The sequence below is a fragment of the Pungitius pungitius genome, chromosome 1, assembly GCF_949316345.1.
Source record: "Pungitius pungitius chromosome 1, fPunPun2.1, whole genome shotgun sequence".
In the NCBI taxonomy this organism is placed as follows: Eukaryota; Metazoa; Chordata; class Actinopteri; order Perciformes; family Gasterosteidae; genus Pungitius; species Pungitius pungitius.
In genome coordinates, this window is record NC_084900.1 from 30,401,909 (window position 1) to 30,427,769 (window position 25,861).

A 25,861-nucleotide genomic window follows, 5' to 3' on the forward strand; every position below is an offset into this window, starting at 1 on the left:
TTGGATTGTATTTACAATACAATGTTTTCCTTAACTCAAAGCAAGGTTCAGGTTCAGGGGGACGGATGAACAATCGGCGAGGAGCGAGTACCTTCATGGCCTGAGCTTTCTTGTGGAACATCTCCTCCATGTCTTCTGCCAGCCTTTTTACCAGACGCAGCCCGTCAATCTCCTGCACTCGCACCGCCCGCTCAAACTCCTTGTATTTCTGAAAGGAAATGTTCAGGTCACAACAGTTATCATTTACACCCAAAAAAAGACATGATTTACGCAAGAGTGATCTATTGCTAATATTTCTCAGGCAAAGCAAGGTGGTGCGCATTTTTAGGGAAACTAAAATCCCAAATTGGCGAGTTTGGCTGTTTAAAAGCATGTGACACACTCTTCGGGAGAAGACATGTCAAGAAAATGCTGCAAGGGATTCCTCTTCCAGGATGAACAGAGATCCAATGAGGTTTATTTAGAGCCAAAAAGTAGAAGTGCTAAAATTACAATAATAAACCACGGACAAGTGGCGACACCGCAAAGAAACTGGCAATCAAAACCGATCAGCTCAGCCAAGAGAATTATTGGCCGCCCTCCAATTTTACCAACCAAACATAAAGCATCAAGCACAAGCCACTGCCCTCATATCTGCACCACACTAAATCACATTATTCTGCAATTCTAGGGTACTTAAGTTTACCAGCACCACAACCCGGGGGACAGTGACATTAAGTCTGGCTAATTCCACACCGCTACATGGCACTCACACACACACACACACGCTCACACACATATGAAGAGCTGATCTAAGTCAGAAGGTATACTAATACAGAAAAAATAAGAAGAGTAAGAAGAAAAAAAAACATTTTTGAAATCTCTGCAAAGCTGCAGGCGACTGTGTTTCACTCTCGGGGGATTTAACGGCAGATTAGCGGCATTTCGAATAGCATGCCCCCTCTAATGTTACGCCAACTTTCTGAGACGCTTGCCTGAGTTGCTCCTATACAGAAACACACAAGCGGCTGAGCTGAGGGGAGAGGCGTCACCGTGGGAGGAGCAACAGGGACAACATCCTCTCCAATCAGAGAGTGTAATAGTTTCTTCTATTGACATTTGATAAGGGTGAATCGAAAAATACACCGAGAGAGGACACAGCATTTGAACATTTGTTGTTATCTTCTTTTTAAACATGGGCACAATGCTCGATTGCCTCCATCCCGACGGAAAGACACATCCAAACAGACACAAACACACGAGAAAGGGAAAAGACAGATAAAGGGAGACAAGAAGAGAGACATGAGAGAGAAAAAAAGATAAAGAGCACAAACATTGTGTTGGAGGTGCAAGAGACGCAAAGACAGGTCAGATGTGGAAGGTAGATGGATGGTGAGGGTGAAAAGGGAAGGTAGAAAGTAGAGAAATTGGATAATGGATGAACAGAGAGAGCACAGGAAAGTCATACTGAAGTGGGACGTCAGAAAGCAGTGTCAAATCCTACAAGGAAAGGAAAAGAGCTGCGGGTGGGCGGAAGGGAATCATTTGGTCTAATATGTATTTAAAATAAGAGCTTGAGTGAAGAGGATTTTTTGATAGCAACTTGAGTGGTTGAAGAGAGGAGGGTTTGATTCATGGTAACCATAATGGAGTCCGGGGTCATTAAAGACGGGTGGAGCAACGAGCAGCAGAAGCCTTGAACAGCCACTAACATTAGGAAGCCAGGGCACGGTTGAATAAAATCGGATTCATAGGGGGAAACACTCACGGTTTCATCTTTATCTCCATATAACAGAATCAACGCCGTTCACGCCCATAACACTGAACAGTCTGTGGGCCTTTGAAAAAGCTGCCGGAGTGGAGACTTTGCTGCCAATTTCATTTTGGATGCCACAGTTCGGAGGATCAAAATCGTTTTCAAGTGCTCCAGAGCAGCCATCCAAATGTGCTTCTGTTTTGCATATGTTGTGATTAGATCAGACACAGTGAGTGAAGTCTATGCATCGTCCTTTTAGATTTTATTTTTCTTCAGCCGGACAAATACCCGACAGTCACATGTTTCACATTTTCTCAAACAAAACTTCTGTCTCTCACCCAACTGCACTGCTTATTACCTGCGTTTGCTGTAGCCAATCAGAGTGACTGGCTGACGACTCAGAAGCCGAATTACAGCGACCATAATCGTACCGAAATCAGAGTGATGGTCCCACTGATGACTGACAACTGCTGTGTGTTGGAGGAACTGAAAGATTCCAGGTTTAAAACTGGCTTAACTGGTTGCTTCACTAATTTTCCCTTTTTCCATTCTCCTACTTTGCTTTTTAATCCATCTTTTTTATCCACCCACTTCCTTTGCTAATTATAAAAACGAATAGCTGACTCCATAGTCATTGCTTAAAGTTCTCCTTAAATCTTTTCTATTAAAATCAGTGTATTCCTGTCTGCAGCTCCACTAAATCCTCGTCCATGAAACTGACCCAGAACTGAAAGATTTGACACACTTTACCGAGGCATAAGGAACGCACAAAGTGCACAAGCCCTGAGCCGAAGTGTTTTTTTTTTTTTCGATCACATTTTTGTGGACTGTGGACCAGGCCAAATGGGTCCAGATGACCACAGGCTGTCTGCAGCGCTATGTTCGGTCAGGCAGGCCAGAGCAGACCAGGCCTAATTAGCCTGAAGCTAGCCTCACATCACGTCACATCAACATCACAGCAAAGCCAACGGACATACATCCAGAACCACCATTTCCTGGGAGAGAGCTTCTTCAACTGGCTTCATTGGCAACTTGCCGTCAAATATTATTTATTATATAATAACCCAACACATTCTTGAGTTGTTTAATGTAGCGGGTTTTAATTTAGCTTTGTCGCATGTGTGAGAAGTGCACACATCTTGGGACTTCTCCAATTTGGAGGCGGTGGCTTGTATAGAGATGTAACACTCCTGCTGGGTAGTGCAGGAATGGTTTTGGTCTGAATTGATGAAGCACACAAAATAATGTCCCTTTCCGTCTTCCCAGAGGAATGTTCTATTTACTGCTCTGTGCCTTTCGATGTACCGGTCTTACTTGGGCTCTTTTCACCAGGGAGAGGTCTGCAGTGCTAACCTATATGATGCTGTGGGTTTCAGCTCAAACCTGCACAATTAAGAAGTGGTCCCACATTTTAATGTTGGTTTCAAAACACTTACCAGCCAGCTTAGCTGCTAAAATATGGGGTTGCAAATTGTTAATATAAGGATTGGTTCTTTCGAATTAGAGAAGGTATTTTTCCTCTTTCAGAAAATTTGCCACGACTATGAAATATGTCCCATGATATGTCACCCTTTCCATTGGTGAGAAGACTTTCATTTGGGATGGTGACAGCTTACAACGTACATGTACTATTGAATTAATGGACACATTAACAACTTCAACGTGTGATTAAAAAAATCATCATCCTGCAAAGACACATCATTTTTCATTCAATGAGAAACACAAACTAAATTTTATTCCCCTCCATTGAATAAATTCTCCAATCCATCTGGCATTGAAAAAAAGATAATAAAACCGGTTGGGGCAGTCTCCAGCCAAAACTTTTCTGTTCACTGTTCGATTAGAGTACATTTTCTAAATTATTTTTCCATTCGCTATAGTGTAATCAACCCCAATGAATAATCGTAGGAGGGTGGGGCTCAGTGCATTGTGTAGTACAAGAATCACATTCTGAAGGTACCCTGCAGCCTGTCTTTGACACTTGAGCACTAAGCCAAAATAACTGTCTGTCCACGTATGAAACTACAGGGAAAAGGTCACAAGTGAACTTTTCCCCTTGAAAGACACATCAGGCTGCTAAGGCTGCGATAAGTGTGCATTGCAAAAAGTCATTCGAACTGCGTTGAAGACACGTTTTGTAAGGTCTGTGGTAATTCAATCCGTCTCATTCCTTCCCCCCCCTTCGCCCTTCTGCTGTGCCGCATCCCATGAACAAGCTGATGCTGCTAATCTCTCTCTCCTGCACAGCGCTCTGACTCGAGGACAACAACCAGAAGCTACCGTCGCCATATCCAGGCTGCACCGCCGCACATAGAAACAGAGACACACCCCCGCCGACCATGCATACAAAACGCAATAAATAATCCAGTAAATGAATCCAAAAGATATCTAGAAGCAGATGATACCTGTGCAAAAGCACAGTTTTCTTTGATGCTCATTCATCATAGAAAAGTGTGAGTGACATAATACAGTCAATGTTTTCATCTACGCATGTAAATTCCTTGGGGATTGATAATTAAGTGATTAATGGAGGGAAAAAAAACTTAATTTCACACTAAGGCTGAGGCCCAAATCCCAGCTCATTTTACGCATCACCAGAGCCCACTTTAACTTGGCCCACTCTCACACAAGCTCTCTGATGTTTCTCTCTCTCTCTCTCTCTCTCCGCCTCTTTGTGTGCACACAGGCACAAACACTGATTTTACACATTCATTATTTAATCAAAAAACATAATTCAAACCTACATTTAAATGAACTCCCCCCCCACCAAAAAAAAAATAAACAGTGTCTTTGCTCTGCTGTTTACTGTCTGTCCGGTTAACTAAACAAAGCTGAACATTCGCAGCACAAAGAGATATGTGCTGAGTTGATGGGAATATACTACCCTAAATTACAAGTCTGTGTGCTGTTCTATCCAGTCTGATTCAAGCTGTGTTATTTTAAAAAAAAAATTCTTTTAAAGACAGCCCCGTCCCTGTGGTTTGCTTCTGCCTGCTTGTATGACGACAAGTACATGAGTCCGATTGGATCAACAAAAGGCTCAGAAAAGCCTCTGAGGACACACAGGGACACAGAGACCAATGAGAAGTCCACTTTACAGACTGTTTGATGTACTGAGGCTGCAGAAATGATCCAAAAGATCTATAAAAGTCCACACAATTCAAGATTCACATGCTAGTGACACAAGTCGACAGTGCTTGTAAAAACTTTACTTTGGTTTGACAGTCACTTCCATAAGTTGTTGATTATCAATAGCAATGAAGAAAGGAACACATGACAAAAAGAGACCACCACGGAAATAATAGAACTGCATTGAATTATTTTAGCTTTTATCTAAAGAAAATGTCTTCTTACACACATTCATACTCATATTATTACAAGATCAACATCCCTGTCCCTTATATTTCACTGAATGAATTTCACTTTGTAAAGCATGATATAGATACAAATCACAACGGATGGAAGTTGAACATGTCAAAACAATGCACCCACAGTGCGTTTCTTATTGCTGTACTTGATTAAAAACAAAATCCCTCCACCAGTAAGAGAATGTGGATTTAAAATGTGTTATACTTAAATATGTCATGCTTATAACACAATGTTGAACTGCTACAAATAATAACCTATAACACTACATTTGTTTGCAAGGTATTAGTAAGAATATTTAAAGTCGTGGCCATTAATGCAAACCACAAACTCGTTGCGTGAGAATGTTTTATTCCTCCAAAACACGCCAGGAGAACAAACGTCTTGTAGTGTCAACTTTTCCCATAAAAGCAATACTGACTCCCCAAAGCCATGTTTATGATTACAGTCAACACGGCTGCGCCAAGCGGAGGGGAGCGGAGATGGAGAGGTGAAGTCGGGTGAAAAGGCAAGAGGAAGGACCCACGGAGGCATGGTGTGGTGGAAGTCATTTCTGCCCCCTGCCACAATGTCCCCACCGAGTGCGCAACTGGAGAAGAACAGAGAGGTGAGAGGCTGGACAGAACGCCTGAAACTATTGCGTCGGTGCACCGATGTTGCATTCGCTCAAAACGCTCCAGGTCTGTTACTTAAGCAGACAGGACAGGGGCACCAGCCCAAATCCTTCAAATCACTTCTGGATAACAGGAACTCCCAGGGAACGCAGAGCCGTCGCCGTGCCCTCCTCCGTTCACAGCCTCCCGTGTGTGTGTGTGTGCGTGTGTGTGTGCCGGGCGACAAATCGCTCCCTTTAAAAGAAAGGCGCTGGCCGGAGATGAAGTGGAACAATTCATTTCACGCTTGTCCTCCCTGCCTCAAAAGCATGTTGGTCCGAGTCTCGTATCTGATGCCACAGAGACACTCCCCGCGGGTAGTAAAAAACACACATAGACCCACACCCACACACACACACACACCCACACACACACACACACACACACACACACACACACACACACACACCACGATAGTGCTAATCACAAAGATATGAGACATCTTTCAACGCAAATAAAACTGATCATGATCCTCGCCTGACGGGCCACACTTTTAATTACTGCTCCATTCACCTAATGCAAAATCTATCAGTGGGAATGAATATAGAGTAATATTGATCATAAGCAAAGATGTCTCAGAGTGAGATCGATGCGCTGTGAGCGAGTGGGGAGTATTGTGAGGACAAATCAAAGCATCGTAAAGCAGCTGTTGCAGATGTGCAAAGTTAACCACATCTAAAAAAATAATAAAAAAAAGCAAAAATATCCCCCCTGCCATTTTACTTTGTCATTTGAATTGAATTGATTTGGCAGCCAGCTCCGTAAATGTCTGTGTGGGTTCTCTCCGGGTACTGTGGGCTTCTTCCCACAGTCCAAAGACATGCAGTGAGGGTTTAATTGCCCGTAGGTGTGTGAATGAGGATGTGGATGGTTTGTGTGTCTCTACGGCAGCCCCGCTCATACCCCGCCTCTCGCCCCATGTTAGCTGGGATTGAGTCCGGCCCCCCTGCGACCCTCTGAGGATGAGCGGTATTGAAGATGACTGCCTGACTTGTGTGTGGTTTAATGATTATGTTCCCAGGATTTGATCTCCTTGATGGATTTAACAGCTAAATAATGGTCCTATAAATCTTTCTGTTCTTCATCATCACTCTTGTTTATCATCACTCCGCTGGTTTCTGATTCTTCTGTGAATTGACAGCAGTGACAGGGGATTTACTTACATTTGTTAATAAAAGAGCTGAAAATACAATTGACTGTTAAAAATAGTTTAATTTGCAATTAAAACGGTTGAGCTTAGCGCAAAGTCCTCTATTTGAGTTATAACCGTAGGAGAGTGAATAAACACACTCTCCCTAAACAGTCAACCGTGGTGGTTCTCCTCCAACAACATGTTGGGTATTCTTCATGCTACATAACCAAAAAATACGTACAATTTCATTTTTATTTATTTATTATCTCTGAGAAATTAAATATAGGATGCCAAACAACAACTGCAATCCAAAGTATTGTAAGAACTTGAATGCTACAACAATGCCATTAGCATTCAGGCAGTAGCGCTCCCTGCATTGTTGAATTGAAATAATGTCACTTTGCTCTTTATTTCACTCCGCACACTCATTTCCCTCCTCAACACAATACACCCACAGCTCCAGAGTGAATGTGTGTATGTTTGTGCGTCTAAGTGCTTTTGCAGTTACACTTTTTAAGGGCTGCCAGAGGGCTATTAGGAGTAACAGTGGAATAACAGCTGTAGCACACACACACACACACACACACACACACTCAAAAGGCCTTATGGCAAAGCTGGTACCAACGTTCAGGAGTTTGTGCCACAGAGTGGGTGCCAAATCTCTGCTCTCTCTAATGGCCGCCATATTTCAATGTCCTCACATGTATTGCCATCATGGTGTGTCCCCCACCCACCCACACACCCACACACACACACACACACACACACACACACACACACACACAAAGAGAAGCTCTGTGAGGCCTGAGGCTGACATCATCTATGCCAGCGTGGAAACACATCAACAAGACACACAGTGTGTGAAGCAAGGGCAGCTTAGAGTATAGTAAAGAAAGTGTTATTTCTACAGTCTCTCCTCCACCTTTTTCATTCATAAAGCCATAAATCACTTCACCGAAAAACATAATAGCACGAGCAAAAGGTCTGATCTGTTCACATGGAACTGATAAATAGTCCACAGTCTATCTGTGGTGGCCTGCTTTCATTTGGTTTCAACAAAGTTGAGGAAAACATTTGTGACGCTTCGCAGCACGTACACAGTGGCCTGCTGCTCCTGCTCCACTCAGTACAATCTCAGCCTCGAACTGAATCCAGCAGCAGCCAGCGTGAAAGAGAAAGGGGAGAGGAAACATTGTGGTGCATGTATAAAGGTAATATTCATCCTTATGATTTATTATAAGATGTTGTAGTTTTTATTTGAGATTAAATTAAATTGGGGTATTAAATGTACCATGCCTATAGAGGAGAAAAATGCTTTTGGTTAGTTAATTAGCAGATTACAAATTTAACTGAATAAATAAATATGATAAACAACTTGAAATAAGTGTACAACATATATATACACACGTTAAAAATAATTGCTAATACATTAAATACATCACAAGCATAGTATGATTAATTTTAAGCTTGAATGATCCTGCAGGATCCTCTCAAACAATACTGAAATACTGAGTGTTTTACTAAATGGAAGAAGAAACATATAGCAATAGCAATTGCGGGGATGCATTAGGTCAGCATCAGGTTTAACAAATTCTGTGACATTTAAATCAGTCAGTTTCTCAGCCGTAAGAGAGAATATCATCCTACACACCACATGACAACCGCTTGCACCGTTGTGTCCCAGCAGGTGTAATCAAAGTCTGATTGTCCTCAGAATAATGCACAGAAAGTGGAACACATCAGGTTTTTATTCTCTCATTATCCCGTTGGGTTCCGGATGTCTATCAAGAAACTGACTAAATGAATATCTGGTGGCATTATAAACCGCACAATCCTTTATTGACAAAAAGGCGGCTGGCTAGAATTGTTGTCACAGTTGATAAGCTTACAAACGTCTTTTTGTAGCCACATACTCAAACCACCCAAACAGACAAATCCTTGGCAGGGTGTCACATCTAAAACAAATTAGACTTTTGCTAGTCAACAAATATTTTGCCAGTACCACTCGACCATTGGATAGATCACAGGCCAAACTCAGGACCAAAACATGGTATCTAGTCGACATAAAAAAGAATGTACAGGTTGGCCAAATATTAAATGGGGGCTGCTTACTCTCCTCAGGCTTGCACTGATCCACACTGATTATTGTGTCAAGGTAATCATTGCCAACTTACTCCGTGCTCAGTATTATCACAACGTGATCTGCACATTAGCCATTTAACCCACATGATATGGAAAGAAGACATTCCTCTAAACTGAACTAAACACCCACTGGTAGAGTTAGTCATTTTTGCATTGTATTTTGAGTAAGAGATTCCTCAGTGTGGCCTGGGTCGTGACCTTTGAATCCGCCCACTACAGAGTGCTTGAGTCGACCATCCGGCATCATAACACCAAACAGCGGTTCGTTGATTGAAAAGCCGCAGTCAAGGCCTAGCCAGCTGTGCAGTGACATATATTCACAATTAAGACGGCGACAGACAAGATTTGACGCTTTGATGAGGAATGAAGCTCAAAATAATTTATTAAATGATTGGTTCGTTACAGGCAAACACCAATGCCTTCTAATGACACTTGATTCGGATATTTTCATGTTTCCATGGGAGAAATCTATTATTTAGCTTCACTGCGCCGTACTGCCCCAGGTGCTCGGTCTAGACTGTGCTGCTTCTCCTTGGTGTCTTATCATAGCCCCTCTTATCATGTATTTCTCATTTGTTCGGAACAGACAAAAAGTAAAATCCTAAACCTAAATATACTGTATATATATGATAAACAAAGTTTCCTTTTAAACTCTGGGCATGCATAGTTGTGTTGTTGTTGTGTTGCCAAGCGTTTGTACTGGGGAGATGATAGGCAAGTACAGGTGAAGGTCATCAGGAGGAGGGGCTACTGTTGTTTTTACCGAGCTGGATTTGGCAGCACTCTCACAGTCTATGAGAAGTGTCGTGCAAATGGGGCGCAGTGTGAGGCTCCGTAAAGTACCGCCAAACCAAGCGTGTCTGTGCGTGTGCGTCAGTGGAGGTGATGTAGAGGCAGACGGGGTGACTTAGGACACACATGGAGGTCGACTAAGAGTGCAGCGAGTGCACGACTGGCCCGGCGGAAGTCGTTTTTTTTCACGAGTGTGAGCACCGACACTTGCTCCAAACACTGGCGTGTCCCGTGATCCCCCACCATGTATTCTTTAGTGCCCTAGCTGTATACTATCCATTATTAAAGCAGAGGGGTCTAGGGAGATGAGGGGAGAAAGTGCGAGAGAGAAAGGGAGAAAGACAGAACAATTATTGGGTGAGGCACAGGGAAACAAATGAAAATGTCGAAGGAGGGACACTTGACGAAAAATGTTGACGGTATTGAACACAAAGTGAGGCAAAGTAGGAAAGAAAGAGACCGCGTGCTGGTTCATCTCTATCTATGTGCAAAACATGTACATTCAAATTCGCAGAGGATGAGGAGGTAGGAGACAGAAAAAGAGGCCCTTGTGATGGATGGAGCCGCTGTAGATACCGCTGTGCTCAGATATCCTACACAATTCATGCGCCATCTTTACAGCCAACAGGATGGACCCAAACAAGCGGCAGGATGTGTGCAGCGAGTCACAGGCAGTCCTTCACACATGTCGCACACGGCAATGTGCTAAATAGTACTAGTACCGCCCCCATTGCCAGCTTTCACGTATGCTTACTCTCTGCATGCAATACATTCCATACAGCAAAACAATCTGTCGTAATTACAGAAATGTGTGAGAACGCGTCTGTGTGTCTTTGCATACTTCGGTCCATTTGTTAATGTCCGGTGTAGCCACGATTTGATGCTCTTTGTCTGCAGGCCAACGGTGGCAGTATAAGACCTGAGCAGCCAATGACAGAACGACAGAGGGTGTTCATCCTCAGTGTCCGATTTTATCATCCAAACAGCACGGAGCACAAGCTGTTTAAATGTATGAAACAGTCGGTGTGCATGGGGACCTTCTACAAAATCAATCAATCAAAATCATGCGGAAAATAATAACTTCCTTGCAAACGGCCTGCTAGGTCAAACAATTTTCACAGTCGGAAACGATTGATACGTAAACCCCACAGCAAGCCATCAGAAGCCACTTGATTTTCTAAGCCCCCCCCCCCCCGAACAGCGTCAGCAGCTGCGCTCGTAAAAACGTACGTTCTTTAATCCAGCAGCAAAGGGCCTCGCTTCCTTGCTGCTGACCTGCCGACGGTAAAGGCAGGGTGTTTGATTTACACGAGCTTTTCTCATGCTTTCTCACCACCAAAGCACTAATTACGGTATGAGTGAGTGTCCGTGATGGCTAAAGCTGGCCTGCTAGGACATGAAAGGACAGCAGCACAAGCTGCACTCTCGCCTGCTGTAATTAACTCTGTGACTCGGCATTCCTCCACCTTTCTCCTCTCTTCCCATTCTCATACACACACACACACACACACACACACACGCTTTCACACCTGCACACACAGTCTGTCGTCTATCACGGTCTTCGAGCAGTTGTGGAATCAAATTCCGCACACATCGTGCTTCGCTCAATGAGGATAAGTCGGAGGCCAGAAGACGCAGGAGATGAAACCTGGAGGGTTGGGGGAGGTTAGGGAGAGAGGGACAGTCATCAGTACACACCTCTACACACCCCCTCCGCTCACCTCACCGCCAGCCGAGCTGAACCACACCTGAAAGCTATTCAGTTTACCCTAAACTAAATATAATCTGCAGCCCCCACCCCCCCCCACCCGCTGACACACTGTTACAGTGGAACGCCTCAACCATCAGCCAGCACACACACACACACACACACACACACACACACACACACACACACACACACACACACACACACACACACACACACACACACACACACACACACACACACACACACACATAGAAATCTCATTTACGTGGTATTGAAAGCGATGGCAAAAAGAGAAATGAGTAGGGCTGTCAAAATGAACGCGTTTATCTATGCGGCCATTCATGTGGCCAAGATTAATGCGATAAAATGTTTTAACGTAGTGAACGCAACTTTGTTTACTTCCGGTTTCTGATTTTTTTTTCCCAACATGCTGAAACACAGGAATTAACATATAGTAAAATGGTCTCTGGTGATAACATTCTGGAAACACTTCATTTGAAACCCTGACCCCCAAATGACAGTATGTTCTTTAAACCCATATATAGTTTGAAAAGGCAAACTAACTCCTCAGATAATTCAAATCCACAGATGTACACAATATAACGCTGAACTCCCTCTGGCATTGACTTTATAAAATGAAGGTCTTAACGCTTATAAATATTTTCTTTACAAATATTTAAAAACGACAATTTCTATGAAATATAAATGACACTTAAGCTAAAATGATTTCCTATCAACAAGTTTGACAAAATGCACTACATTAAAAAAGAAAACATTTCAAATTTCAAAAAAGTAGAAATATAAAAAACTCAATTTCAACTTATTTTTTTTTGCCATCTAAATATGTACTGTAATTAATTGTAAATTAATGTTAGTTTGCTTAAGTGACTAAAATATACACTTAAAAGTACAAGTAGAAATTATCGTTTTTTCCAATTCAGATGATGTTTTTTTAACAATCAACAAATAAAATTGTATTTTGTAGAAATTACAAAAGCAAAACATTATGACTTTCTCTCCGTACACTTTGCTGTGCATCTACACACCATTTGTTTTCCACTCCAGTGGACGACTTAAATACCGATAGACATTTCTCCTCCAACGCTTCTTTGTGAGGAACCACTCCACTTTGTCTTCTTTTGCTCAGTGCTCAGGAATATTGTCAGCGTGTCAAGATGTCAGCGGCTTTGGTAATAAAAGGAGAACGGCAGAGCGAACCGTGCGCGCTCACACACCGAGACACACACAAACTCTTCTTCACCATTCAGGCCAATCGGTTCCAGTATACTCTTGGCCGCACACCATTACTTTCCCCTGTCATCCTTTGATATTTTGCTGTATATTTGTGTGTGTTTGTGTGACTCATCATGCTTTTAGTATGAATGCAGATTTTAGATACACAGGCTCCATAGACAGCACGCCTTCTGCCTACAGCTACAACATAAGGAGCTGACATGCGCAGATACTTTTCTTTCAGCGGCTATAGCGATCCCACAGAATGATCATTTGTCTCATATCTTCCGTTACCAATTATTCTAAGAAGCTTGAAGTTATTTCAGCGTGACATAATGTCCTACTACTTTCATTCCAGAAAGCCGTAACATCAGTGAGGTGAAAACTAGTGGAGCCAACAACACACAAACACACACACACACACACACACAGACGCAGCGATCACAGCCAGACTGGCTCGTACAGACAGGTTGCTCAATGATACATGAAATTAAAGATTTCGACAGAATAGCAGTGAAGAGGGTAAAACACAAAGAGCTAATTCGATCTATCAGTGGGAGATGTGTAATGTGTTTCCTTTCCTTTGATTGTGCTAATGTCTGATTTATTCAACATATTGAAGGCTTTATTGATCACGGGTTTTTCTTTCTTCTTCTTCTTATTTCGGCACTCTAAAAGTGAACACCATCATAGACAGGCAGAGAGAGGCACACACACACACACACACACACACACACACACACGCCCTACGGATATAACCTTGAAAGAAGAGCTGTTTCCGATGGGTACAGGAAACGGGCTGTGGCATGGGAAAGGAGGAAAGCTAAGGACAGAAGAGGAGAAGAAAAAGGAGAGTGGGGGATCGATCAAAGGCCAAATTTCATCCATATGGATGAAAACATATTAAAAAGATTTGAAATGTCTTTCTTTGTTTTTCAATTATTCGCTTCAAGGTTGGGATCAGTACATTTTGTTGTTTTGAAACATACTTGACTATTTGAAGTCGCATGTCTCAGAAAGAGTTTCAAAGGCCTGTTTGAATTCCTGAAAGTTATCATCAATATGCATCCATAAGAATTATCCCAGTGTAGTATAGATTATCAGTGTAAAAATGAAAAGGTGCATACTGCCATTCTTTCAAAACTAAAATGGAAGATTTATGGTATACTTTGTATATGTTGAATTGCATTTTATTTCTCATCCACGGATAGATTGGACGGACAATCAAAAATCAAATGAATGCAGAGTTAACAGAGGAATTATTACAGTTGTGAAATTTTGAGATGTGTCTGTAAAATTTACTGGTCCAGCTATTTTCCTTTCTAATTTTGAAGTAAAAAAGATTGTATAGATCCTATAAATATGTGCAAAACAGTCAAAAAATCATTAAAAACCCTGTATATTCAAATAATTCCACGTGTTTGCCAATTCATGGAGCATGGTTCAGGTTAAGTTGTATAGTGTGTGTGTGTGTGTGTGTGTGTGTGAGAGAGAAAGCGAGAGAAAACCTCAGACGGAGGTATGGTGCATTCCGAGGGGAGTTTTGTTACACCATAGAGTCAGAGGGATAACTAAGTAGACTAAGTATATCTGCCCAGGGGAAACCAACTCTCACACACACATGTACATACATTCATACACACACACACACACACAATCACAAGCTGTGGTCTTTTCTCCTCAGTACTATCCTCCTCTCTATGTATGTGTATATCCCTCATTCTTTTTCCTATTTAAAAGCCTTTGCCCTCTGGGAAAATGTGGTCCCTCCTCAGTGTTCCTGGACAAGAGCATTCAGACTTTACCGGACACACAAAAAGAGAAAACATACAGTAAGCATGCATCAATAATCCCTGAACATGGGAAAATACTCTGAGATACCACTAAGCGGGCCTAGTGTATAACACTTGCAACATTTGGTGTCAAAGACGCACTTTTCCCACAGAGGTCTCCAGTCTTTTCTTTGCTCAATTAACCCTGCAGCCCTCATTTGCATTTCATAAAGAGGTCGTCACTCTGTGGGAGGGTTATCCTTTTTTGGAGGCAGATGAGAGGGGGAAAACATTTTTATCCTATAATGTAAGATAAGGGCCCTGCTGGCTTCTTTGAGGCTGATGAAATCCATGCTATACATATATATATATATATATATATAGTCCTATATGTGTCTACGTGGCTGGGCTGGTGAACACACAGCGAGCAGTCATGTGTGGCGTGTGTGTGTGTGTGTTAGATAAACAGTAGATTAAACCAAAAGTATTACATCATTTGAGCTTTGCAAATCAATTCTCGGAGTACAGCGAGGGTTGTACTTCCATTTATAAATAACATATCTTCTCCTCTACATGTTTTGTCTTCTGCCCCCAAAAATCCATCAAACACTCAAATAATATTTGAAGAATAGTGAGTTTTTTCAATTGACAATCATTTTGCTCACCTTCTGCAGCAACTGGGAGCCGGAGTACTTTGCCGAGATGGACTTCATCTCTCCACCAAAAGCTGAAGCCCACAGCTTCACCCTGTAGTCAGCACATGCAAACACAACGCACCCAGACAAGCAAGGAATCAGGAGCACGGTTTAAATATTTAGACGAATAGGCCAACATTTGAATCAATAATTTGCAGGCCAACAGAAAAGTCTTAATGTACAAGAACAAAAAAGGAGGCAGTCTCACACTCAACAAACACGCAACTAAACAGCAGCTGAAATTATTCAACAACATTTGTTTGGCACTTGTGCCGCTGTGGCATGTAAACTTGAAGTTACAAGTGATGCGTAAAGCAGCATCTACTCACACTGACGCAGGGATGCTTTGGTGGGTGACCGTGGCGCTTAGAGTTGAGAAAAGTAAAAGTAGACACACGCACCGCGCAGTGGAAATCGCACAGCTCCGATCCACCTGCATCTTGGGCAAAGATACCCTCCGTAGTCGCGCGCACAGCGAGTTTTGGGCTTATGCTGCCACCGTGGAGTCCCCCCCCCCCCCCCCCCGCCCTCCACTCTCGCCCTCCAGAGAATCCAAAAACGTAAAGAAAGGGAGTAGGGGAGGGGGGAGGGGAGGTAAATGGAGGTAGTCAAAAGTCACGTACGCTGACTAACTAAACCGTTCATGGCAATGTTTTCGGACGTTCTTGGTGCGGGACGCAGAAGAGCGACGCGCCGTGGCAAACGGCACGATCCTCAGCCGTGGGACCTCTCCAAAGTGCCGCGGTGTGGCCCCTGCTGAACCGGCGCGGCGCACGCGAGCTCGACTCCTCCGGCAGGGCAGGCCAAGTCCACTCAGTCGCTTTCTTTGACCGACCTCACCCGCAAAGAGCTCAGAGGTTCAGGGGAGGGGGGGGGGGGACTGTGGAGAACATCAAACGATGCAGCGCACCAGAGCACGCCTACTCCTCTGGAGTGATGCGACTAGCCTCCTCTCTCTCTCTCTCTCTCTCTCTCACTGTGCCCCTCTCTCTCTTTCTTTCTCTCTCTCCCCCTCTCTCTCTTTCTCTCTCTCTGCCCCCCTCTCTCTCTCTCTCTTTCTTGCTCTCCTCCTCACTCCCAGGATCTACTGAGGAGAGACTACTGAGGATGCTGTAGTTATTGTTGTTGAAATTACGCCACACTTGTGCCTCTCTCTCCTCCCCACTTATGGGCTCTAATAAAGGGCTATAACAGCTAGCCTTTAGCTTTCATGTCAGATCAGGTCACGTACTGCATGTCCAGCTTACTGAAGCAAGAATTATCGCCAATGCTGAAGGAAGACAGAGAGCGAGGAGACAAAAGAAAGTGTGTGTGTGTGCGTGTGCGTGTAGATCTGTGTGTAAAAGAAGGTGGTAGGAATGTGAAGTGTTGGTGGAAGAGGATAAGAGCACATACGTACGTCAGGATGCACAGAAGGATGTCAGATGAATGGACTTAGCAGCACTGTCAGTGTGTGGGCATATGGGCTGTAAATGAGGATGAGAGCCCCCTGGCGCCGGACACCATGTCAAAGGATCACATTTCGCATGGAGCTGGAAGGACTGGAGGCAAAGCAGTGGAAGGGGACACAATGGGGATCAACACTGACTGAATCGCCCGTCTCTACCGTCGAAGAGGTGGTGCCCTGTTTGTTACAAGGCTGCTTCTCTCACACCAGACCTTTGACTTGTGTGGGTCAAACGGGAATATTCTTGGACATACAGAAGTAGAGTTAACATCACATCTTTACTTGTTACTTGAATTCACCTGAACCAGGCAGGGCTATATCCCCTGCCAGTAGGTGGTCATTAAGTGTGGGAAACATAAAACAACAAACAAAGCTGTGCATTTCCGTTACATAAGTCTATTAAGGTATTATTTTTCCAGGGTTTTAAGTTATTTCCATCCTTCTCCTATGGTCCCCTCCAGATCTCTGGACATTAAGTCTTTGTCTCATAATTTCTGCACGGCTTGTTTCTAAAACATAAATTAATACCACTCATATTGCATGGTGCCACATACACAATCCATTGTTATAGCAGCTTCTATCCATGAGGTGACGCATTGTCTACAATTAATAAAGGGATCATATTTGGGATATTATTCATTAATGTAAAGAATCATTTAGCCATGTACTTCCTAATGATTAATGCAGGTGAGCCGGCATGCATGGATGGGGCATTGAGGTAGGAGGCTGGATTAGCAAAGGATTATTTTACACACTATAGTCAGCCTTGAAAACAAATCCTAAAACGCTCTCTTCATGTTCATGAGGTTTTTTAACGTGGTCAGCAGAACCTGACATTGTTCAAATAGATGAGGAAAATAATACATTACTAGATTGTTGTATTAATGTATTCATAGAAAATAAAGTACCACACGTACACACTTCCTGAAAAACTGTGGAGAAGAATTAGTCACAGGTCACATCAGAGGAAAAAACATCAAAGACTAATGACCTAGTACTCCTTTCTATCTCCACACGCCCCCCCCACCCCTCTTGTTTCTCCTCCAATCATCCATTTCCTCCAGTTATGAACGCCGTAATCACACATGGTTTTGGAGAGCGGAGTGTACCTAAGCTGATGGTACCTGGCATTTCAGCAGAGAGAGAAACATTCTGACATTTTTGACGGGGTGCTTCCTTCGCTATCAAATTGGGATGGCTTTCAATCCCACCGATTGGCCGTTCCCCGTGAAAGAAAGTCCTGAGATGAAATGATACAAACTAGATGAGTAGAAGTGCTTCATCATTATGCCCATGTTTTATGTTCTGACGGAGGTCCGACCTAGGGCCTCTACGAGCTATTCTGTATCTCTGGCAGCTCGTTAGCACCAAGGTCAATTTTGCATTTACACCCCTGAACTCTGGCATAATAGCTATACTTCAATGCAGGGCTTTTGAGAGGATGGTCAAACGGATATCTACACCACAAACTAAAAGAGAGATGCTACAGTTCCATCCCCCAGCTCCACAAATCTAGACATTTATTGTAATTTTTATCTGTTAAATTATGGGATGACGTTGTTGTTTTTTGCTGAGCCGAGGGCCTCTGTATCCAGGCTGGTTTGTATCCACACCACAAAGCAGGGATGGTCTTATCAGTATAGACAGTGATGGGCTCAGGCCCATTAGTGCGCGGGAATTTCAAAGCTCACCATAAATAATTCTTTGTTTACAGGCTCAGAACTCACCGTGCTCCAGAAATACCTCGCTTAATTCAATTAATAATGAGATCCCACAGACTCTTCTCTTCCCCCCCCCCCCATCGGCAGTGCCAAAGAAAGAGACGACGGTATTTGATGAGATGGAACACAGCTGCATGTGGAATTTTCACTGTCATGGATCAAAATAGCCCCGGCATGCAAGATTCAGAGGCTCGCAAAATAAGGACAAAATTCACAAGCTTTGCCGTGACGAACAGCAGGGGGCGATGGCAACACCGATGTGAGGGAGGTGAGCTTGTGCCTGGTGTGTCATCTGTGAAGGAGCACAGGGAAAATGATCTCCACTCCACTGTTGGCAAAGGATGAATCATGAATCCTGTGACTTCTTTAAAACAACAACAAACAAAAAAAGAAAGAAGAATGTTCAAGAAGATGCAAAGCGAATGAACGCTTTTGGCAAAAATCATTCTTGATATTGGGTGTCAACATGGAGTACACAAGGTTGAAAAGATGAAATTAAAAGCTTAGGCACAGAGATTATTTCGGGTTCCTCCAATGTTGATGAACGGTACCCTAATTTCCACATTGGCAAATCATCTATAGAAAAAGCCTGTTTAGATGCCATTTTGACACATTTAGAAAGATCCTGAAGGTTTTTTCCCCTCCATGTAAGTCAGTCACATTTTGGGAGCTTCGTTCTTTATAGTCTAATATCTAAAAGTCCAAATTTAGAGTGGCAGTAAGTTCAGTAAGCCCTCATGCGATAAATGGTGGAAGAGACTCTCTATCATGGCTAATTTTTCCATTTTCTCCTTAACTTTCACCTGAGAATATATGCAAAGCTGCCCCACGGCTAAAGCAGAGTGCAGTAAGCAGCTGCTTAAAGGCCCCAACGCGTCCAGGAGCAGAATTTGAAGCTGAAGTCCTCCATTCATTTGTCAAAGTAATATGTGCATTTTCTACTAATTTTTTTTTTGTGTGCACTTAAGTAAACTTCACTGAACAGATACAATTCAGTCTGATCACCATCTGCTTAGGAAACAAACAGCATTTTCCATGTTTGGATAGAAAGTTTTTCCATGACACTGGTATCCAACTAACTGTATTCTAAGAACATCTAAAAAAGAAATCCCTACTTACTTCTACTTTCTTTCTTTACATTTGTTTGTAATTGTACGATTCCATATGATGAATGATGGAGAGGAGCCCCAGTTCTGCGAAGCCTAGTCAGCGAAAGAAGCTACATCAACTAAAGAACAGAGTAAGATATGGAGAGGGGGAGACATCCTGTGAAAAACAGGAGGAGAAGAGCTTCCTAAAACGGACACCAAAGATAAACTTGCCATTGAAATAGATCTACAGAATAGGACGCATATTAGTGAACATAATTGTGTTTAAAAGCAATTATACACCAATCATTTCCTTTTTCTCAGAGATAAGAATCAGAACATTGAGCCATTTATGAAAGACAAATTACTGTACTATGCAGTCCAAAAATACAGGAATATTATTATGGTACGAATTGGTATAATTAAGTGATTAAAACCACGTTTTCTGTGATGAGAGGGAAACCGTAACCCTTGCTGAGCAGAGAAAGATGATGTTTGGCAAACAATCCCATGACCATGACCTTCACATACATCATAGAGACAACCAGATATAGTTCCTCACCACCATCTGCGTGGAAGCTACAAGAACCTCAATTAGCCAAGTAATTAGGTCATCTATCAAAACAATGAAGCGCCGGGATGAGGAGGGGACGGAGATGGCCGAAGCGGTGGTGTAAGAGGGTGCAAAGGGGAAAGCAAGAGCGTATAGGTAAAAAGAACATGTGTGGAGTTGTAAAACACAGGTGAAGGGATAACAACGACAGACCCTGGAAGAGACAGGAGGAAACCATCTGCATTTAAAATGCTTAAGCATAAATGAAGGAAACAAGAGGCCGGTACAGAAAGACAGGCCAGGAAATTGAAAGCAACTGGAGCATGGGACGGCCAAGGCCGAGAAAGAGGAAGATTTGTCGGAACGCGTAATCTGGTGTCTTCAGTGAGAGCCATCCTGGTAGCAAAACAGCGCGGCTCTGCACGCCTCTGGTTTGCTAGCTTCTGCAATATGTCATGGTGCACACTGGCAACCATGTTGCCTTTTTAAGCAATTATTTTAGATTGCATTTTTGTTTTTACCGCGTCTCTATTTTTCTCGTCATTAAAAAGTGCAGTCAGGAATCAACGACTAGATAATTGAAAGAATCTGATGCGTACTCAGACAATTGTACTGTGTAACAAGAGCATATGTGAACGTGTGCCTGCGCACACGCATGACCATCCATCCAGATGTGTTGGATGTGCAAAGCAGTAGAGGGACAAAGTCCCGCCCCTTCCAGTTAACCACAACAGGACCTTCTGTCAGAAAAACATTTAAAAGGAATAGTCAACAGCAAAGACTTTTTCCCTTTGCCAAAAAGGAACCAAACCACCTCTCTACACAAACTATTTAAAAATCCAATGCACATATACTGTGTCAATAGTGGGATTTTTGCATTTGGGAATAAGCTTGCCAATGTTCTTTTCCATCATCAAACAAACTGCGTGAAATGACTCAGGCTTCTGTCTGATTGCCTGAAAGTAAAGACGTGATGGGAGAGGTGGCTTCATAATGGAGAAATAACAGGCAGCCAGCAAAGACGTCTGTGGTATTTGCATTATTTTGTGTAGTGGATTTTAAATGGCGTTTAAGTGCTCTGCATTCACAACATGTTCACGGTTGATTTGCCCAAAGCATTTCATTCCATTTTACATTCCCCAGTCCTTACAATTAAAGAAAAAACACCTTGCTGGTACTCTCCTTACCCCCATTATTTTCCGTCTTCCTTTATTTCTCCCTCTAATCCGATCCAACAATCTCTCTTTAATCTTTTTGTGTGCGTGTGTGTTGTTGACAGTGCCTCGGTATACCTTATTAAAATGTGTTTTTCCAAATCATTCTTCAAAGGGGAAGCGGTTTGCATGGGGTTACCGGAAATTACAGTGCGATTGAACTCTCTCCTCACTATCTGCTTTTTCTCGATTAGTTTGCCAACATTGTGCTACAGCAAATTAAGTGACAATACAGCCTACTTTCAGTCATTATATTAGCTTACAATTATTTCTTCAGATTTCGAAAGCCCGAGCACATGGCACAACTGTCAGAACAACCTATTTTCAGTAAATACTAGTTTATAGAGCACTCAATATGCATCCAGAAACCAAACCAAAATATATGTATATTCATCAAACAAGGCAACAAATCTTTAAACCAAATCACTGAACTTCTGTAGAGCAGCATAGAGTGGAACTCCTCTGATCCACCCTGGGGATGTTTATTTGTTTAAGCCCATAGCCTAGACTGTCTTGTTGATAACAACCAACTCATTTGCAATGATAACATGCCCAAGAGGCTAAAATGAGGCCGGTCATGGGGCTGTGCTGATAAAGGACGAGGAACTCTGTGATTGACTTAACTGTGATGTTCAATTAATAGTCAACAGCCCTAACGCACATCAAAGTGCCCCATTGGGCCAATCAGTGATTGACAGTGCGGGATAATCCCTGGCACAGAAGGGCTCAGCTATATTATCCATAACTGTTTACCACAGTGTGCAGACAAAACAAGAAATGTTAAAAGAGAAGAACTAAAAAAGCATTAAAGAAAAACTGAGGAAAAGGTGGAGCATAGTTTAGTCTCTGTCAGTATTATTTTTACCAGGTTGCTGCCATTCAGGCCCCATCCTGTAAAAAAGCATCCGATTCCAGCCTTAGCATCCTTCCCATCTCTTTTGCTCCCACAATGCAAAGCAGCTTAGACAGTGGGACGCTGCCACAGTTTGGCTGCAACAAAAGAGTTGTGCCGGGTGCCCCGCGGGCCTGATGCTTACTGTCTGGCAGCTTTACATATAAAACAGGCGGGCCTATCTGTCTGTACACAGGCTGCAGCCACAAAGTCAGAATCCCCAACTTGGAGTACTCCGAGGATCCTCGCTCCAGAGTTCTGCACCGGGAGAGATTAGCCACAAACACTAAACATGACTCTGGTGTTCACGTCCCAGGCTCATTTTCCAATCTCCACACTCTGACTCACAGACTTGGATGCGCGTTGCTGCAAAGTGCGTCAGGGTTTAGGGCAGTCCCAGCAGCTCGTGGGCTCTCTCGCAGACATTTTGGGCCTTTATGAACACTTTGCCTGTGGGAACTATCCACGACTCATAGCAATGTGCTGGTAAACGCCGGGGGACCAGTGGAAGCGTGGAGGCCGGCAATGTAAAAAGAAATATAAACAAAGAAGACGGCACATGGATCGTTAAAATGGCAAATTATATTTAGAAGCAATGCTGAGGATTAAAGATGGAACATGAAAACATATTGAAGCAAAGGAATGAAGCATTGACTATTTCTCATCAAACATTTAGTTTTGGCATTGAAGCTATTAAAGCTACAAAAAAGGGTAAATAGGTTAATTGACAATCCTTTTTACTTATACTATTATACTTCAGTAACCTTTGTATTCATCTTATGTATTTTTATCTTTCGGAATGTTTCACTTCTTTTATTCCTTTGTCTTGTACATTGTTTATTGTTGTTCTGCTACTGGCTGACTAGTGCTACCATACACATATTCGTTGTATAACAACAATGACGATAAAAAACCTTTAACCTTCACAATGTATCCAAAGAGTGCCAACAGTGACACGTGCAAATACTGCCATCTAGAGTATGTTATATGAAGTTACACTTTCTTATACGTGAAGTTTGTTTAAATATAACTATTTGAGACATGTTAATAGCAAAATCATTTAAGTTGACTGGTTGAAAAACAAAAGAAATGTTAATTTATTTGTTTTCATTAATAAACTATTCAGTTGTGTCTGAGATTTAGCCCAATTCTTTCTGTACAAAATGTTAATGATTTGGGCTCGGTTTCACAAACCGTTGACAACAAGTTTCCATTCAATATTTAGACAAATAAACAGCAGGTCCCTCTCCTACAGTATTGCTGAAGTATTATAGCTTATGGACCAAAAATGTTTGAGTTCGACAAATGACATAAACTTGCTTTTATTTGCAATATTTTAAACATTGTAATTAAACGTTTTTTGACACACAAATAACACTGTAAAAGCACCGGGGCCACGGGTTTGACCACCATTTTGCATTACAAAATGTACATCGCAGCACAGACTACTCGCTATCCTGACCTTAACTGGGTGAATTTAAAAATGACTTACTGAGAACATGATCTCACAATCAATCACAATACTCCTCACTCTGTGCCACTATCAAGGTTGACCCTTAATGTCATCATATACAACAATTTATACTGACCTATGTTGCTGACATGTTTTTAAATGAGGGATTTGGTGTATGAGGGATTGCCAGGGGGCACAGTAAAGGTTAGTAGTGGATAACTTTGTGGAGTCAGCAGGTAGAAAAAACTTAATTGTGAATGGTGCTGGACTGAATGATAAAGAAGACGGGACGTGGACATAGTCGGGTACAAGATCCACCCACTTCTTTCAAATCGCAATCACTTTCACGTTCATTTCCATCACAGATTAATAGTTAACTCGGAGAGGATTCTGCAGGTCTAAAGTTATGTATGACGTGGATGCAGGTTTTCAATATCAACATATGTGATGCCATATTTAATGCAAGGTGAATTATATATTAAAACTATGGACCATTTCCCTTCAAAACTAATGCACAATTGGGGATCATTTGGCTTAGAGATTTTGAAGTGGATGTAAATTGAAACTCCCAGACACAACACGTGACGCAACAAGAATGACAACTCTTGGGTTAATTTACCTGTAGGCGTCTTTTTTTTGTTGCTGTCGTCACACACTGCTGTCGACCGCAGGCTGAGAGAAGAAACTGACTCCACGAATACAACACCAGCAAACTACCGGACCCCATTTTCGAAATGTTATTCTGCACTCATCTTACTCTGGTTGTCACTGTAGTAAAAAGTGACGCTATTACTTTAACGCGTTGCTACTTCCTGGTTTCCAGGTATCACGTGCGAGCGGTAGTTGCTAGTTGGAGCCACTAGATGTCGACGCATGACACGTGCACCTCTCCAAAAAATAAGAAACATGGCTGTTCAGATTCCACTTAGGAATTTGGTATTCAGTCCGACTACTAATTTACAGCTGAAAATAGTATTTGTCACATTTCAGTGGCTAGGTAACGTAGCTGCTAAAATATCAGTAGGGCCGCTTTGACTGTAGGGCCATGGACATAGATCATATGACACCCTTATGACTGGCTAAAGATGTGAACTTTAACTGGCCATTGCCTACGAAGTGTTCGTGAAACTGTTTGATTGGCCTGGTGCCGACAGGTAAAGTGTACTGACATTTTAGTTCAGGGGAAATATGAGAGGAGAGAGCAGATGGCACTCAAGAGGGAAGACGGAGCTGCACCACAAGAACTGCGCCTACTTCATGCAATTTAGATAGATGTGGTATTAGTTTCATCACCAAAACAAAAACCTCAGCCAAATATGTGATTTGTGTGCTCCTGTTTGCAATACAACACAATTTAACATGTATACGCGGCACACATTTCCTCTGATTACCCTTTATTGTTCAATCTACATCAGTTGGTGTTTGGACAAACCGCCTCCTCTCATTCCATAGTTTGTAGGATACATTTATGACCAAAGAACACATTTCACACTGCTACAGATTGACAGAATTGCCATATCGAATGTTAAGATGTCTATTTACTGTCATGCGGAATGTTTTTTTATCTGTAGTAATGACTCACTGATGCTGTTACTGCTGCTAGTGTGACTTCTGGCATAATAATGGCATCTATAGGTCCTGGTGGGTGGACGGCATTCCATAGTATCGTCCGTCTATGGTAAGAATTTGTACTGTCATTTACAGTTGGAGGAAACTTGACCTTGCATTGTCTGGCCTAGCTTAAAACAAATAGACAGACAGTGTAATATGTTTATACTTTGTAAAAAAAATCATACGCATTGATACTTTCACCAATCCTCATCGCACAATGTCTTACTGGTACCTATTTTTATTAGTTGTGCAATATTTGAAGATAGTAAACAGCTATGATCGTATAGAGATCTTAATGTATCTACAGCTTTGTATATCCTTTTGGTTATGAGGATTAGCATTGTCATCCTGTACCTACTAGTATTTCATGATTACATTGTATATAAAAAAAAGACCTCTGCAGAGTGACACTTCTGTACATGTATGTGTTCTCGTTTTGTACATAGCTGTAACGGTTCATTTTCACACAGTCTCCCTCCGTCTCTCAACTATAATTCATGGCAACTCCTTTTTGCGGCTTCACTTTGGCAGTCCGACCCAGTGGTGTGGACGGAGGGCCCGTGGCCTCCCAAAACGCTTGACTCTGAGAAAGTTAAGTCATTGCAAGACCCGCTCTCCTGCCCGTCCTCAGATGGCCGGTCTTGTGCAGCA

The 25,861-nt window shown here is 42.5% G+C and overlaps 1 protein-coding gene across 4 annotated transcripts in view; it reads right to left on the reverse strand.

Moving 5' to 3' along the window:
* The window catches only part of cacna2d3a (calcium channel, voltage-dependent, alpha 2/delta subunit 3a), a 91,391-nt gene extending 66,905 nt beyond the window's left edge, over window positions 1–24,486 (reverse strand). For 2 of the 4 annotated variants that reach the window (XM_062564729.1, XM_062564727.1), the window contains exons 1-3: window positions 15,561–15,738; window positions 15,202–15,283; window positions 92–208 (exon numbers count right to left, since the gene is read on the reverse strand). In XM_062564729.1, the coding sequence (XP_062420713.1) occupies window positions 92–208; window positions 15,202–15,283; window positions 15,561–15,670 (309 nt within the window). In that variant the 5' untranslated portion in view covers window positions 15,671–15,738. Of the gene's footprint in view, window positions 1–91; window positions 209–15,201; window positions 15,284–15,560; window positions 15,739–24,218 lie in introns of those variants that run through there. The other 2 variants (XM_062564732.1, XM_062564730.1) reach the window with 2 other exon arrangements.
* Between the last annotated feature and the right edge of the window lie 1,375 nt (window positions 24,487–25,861).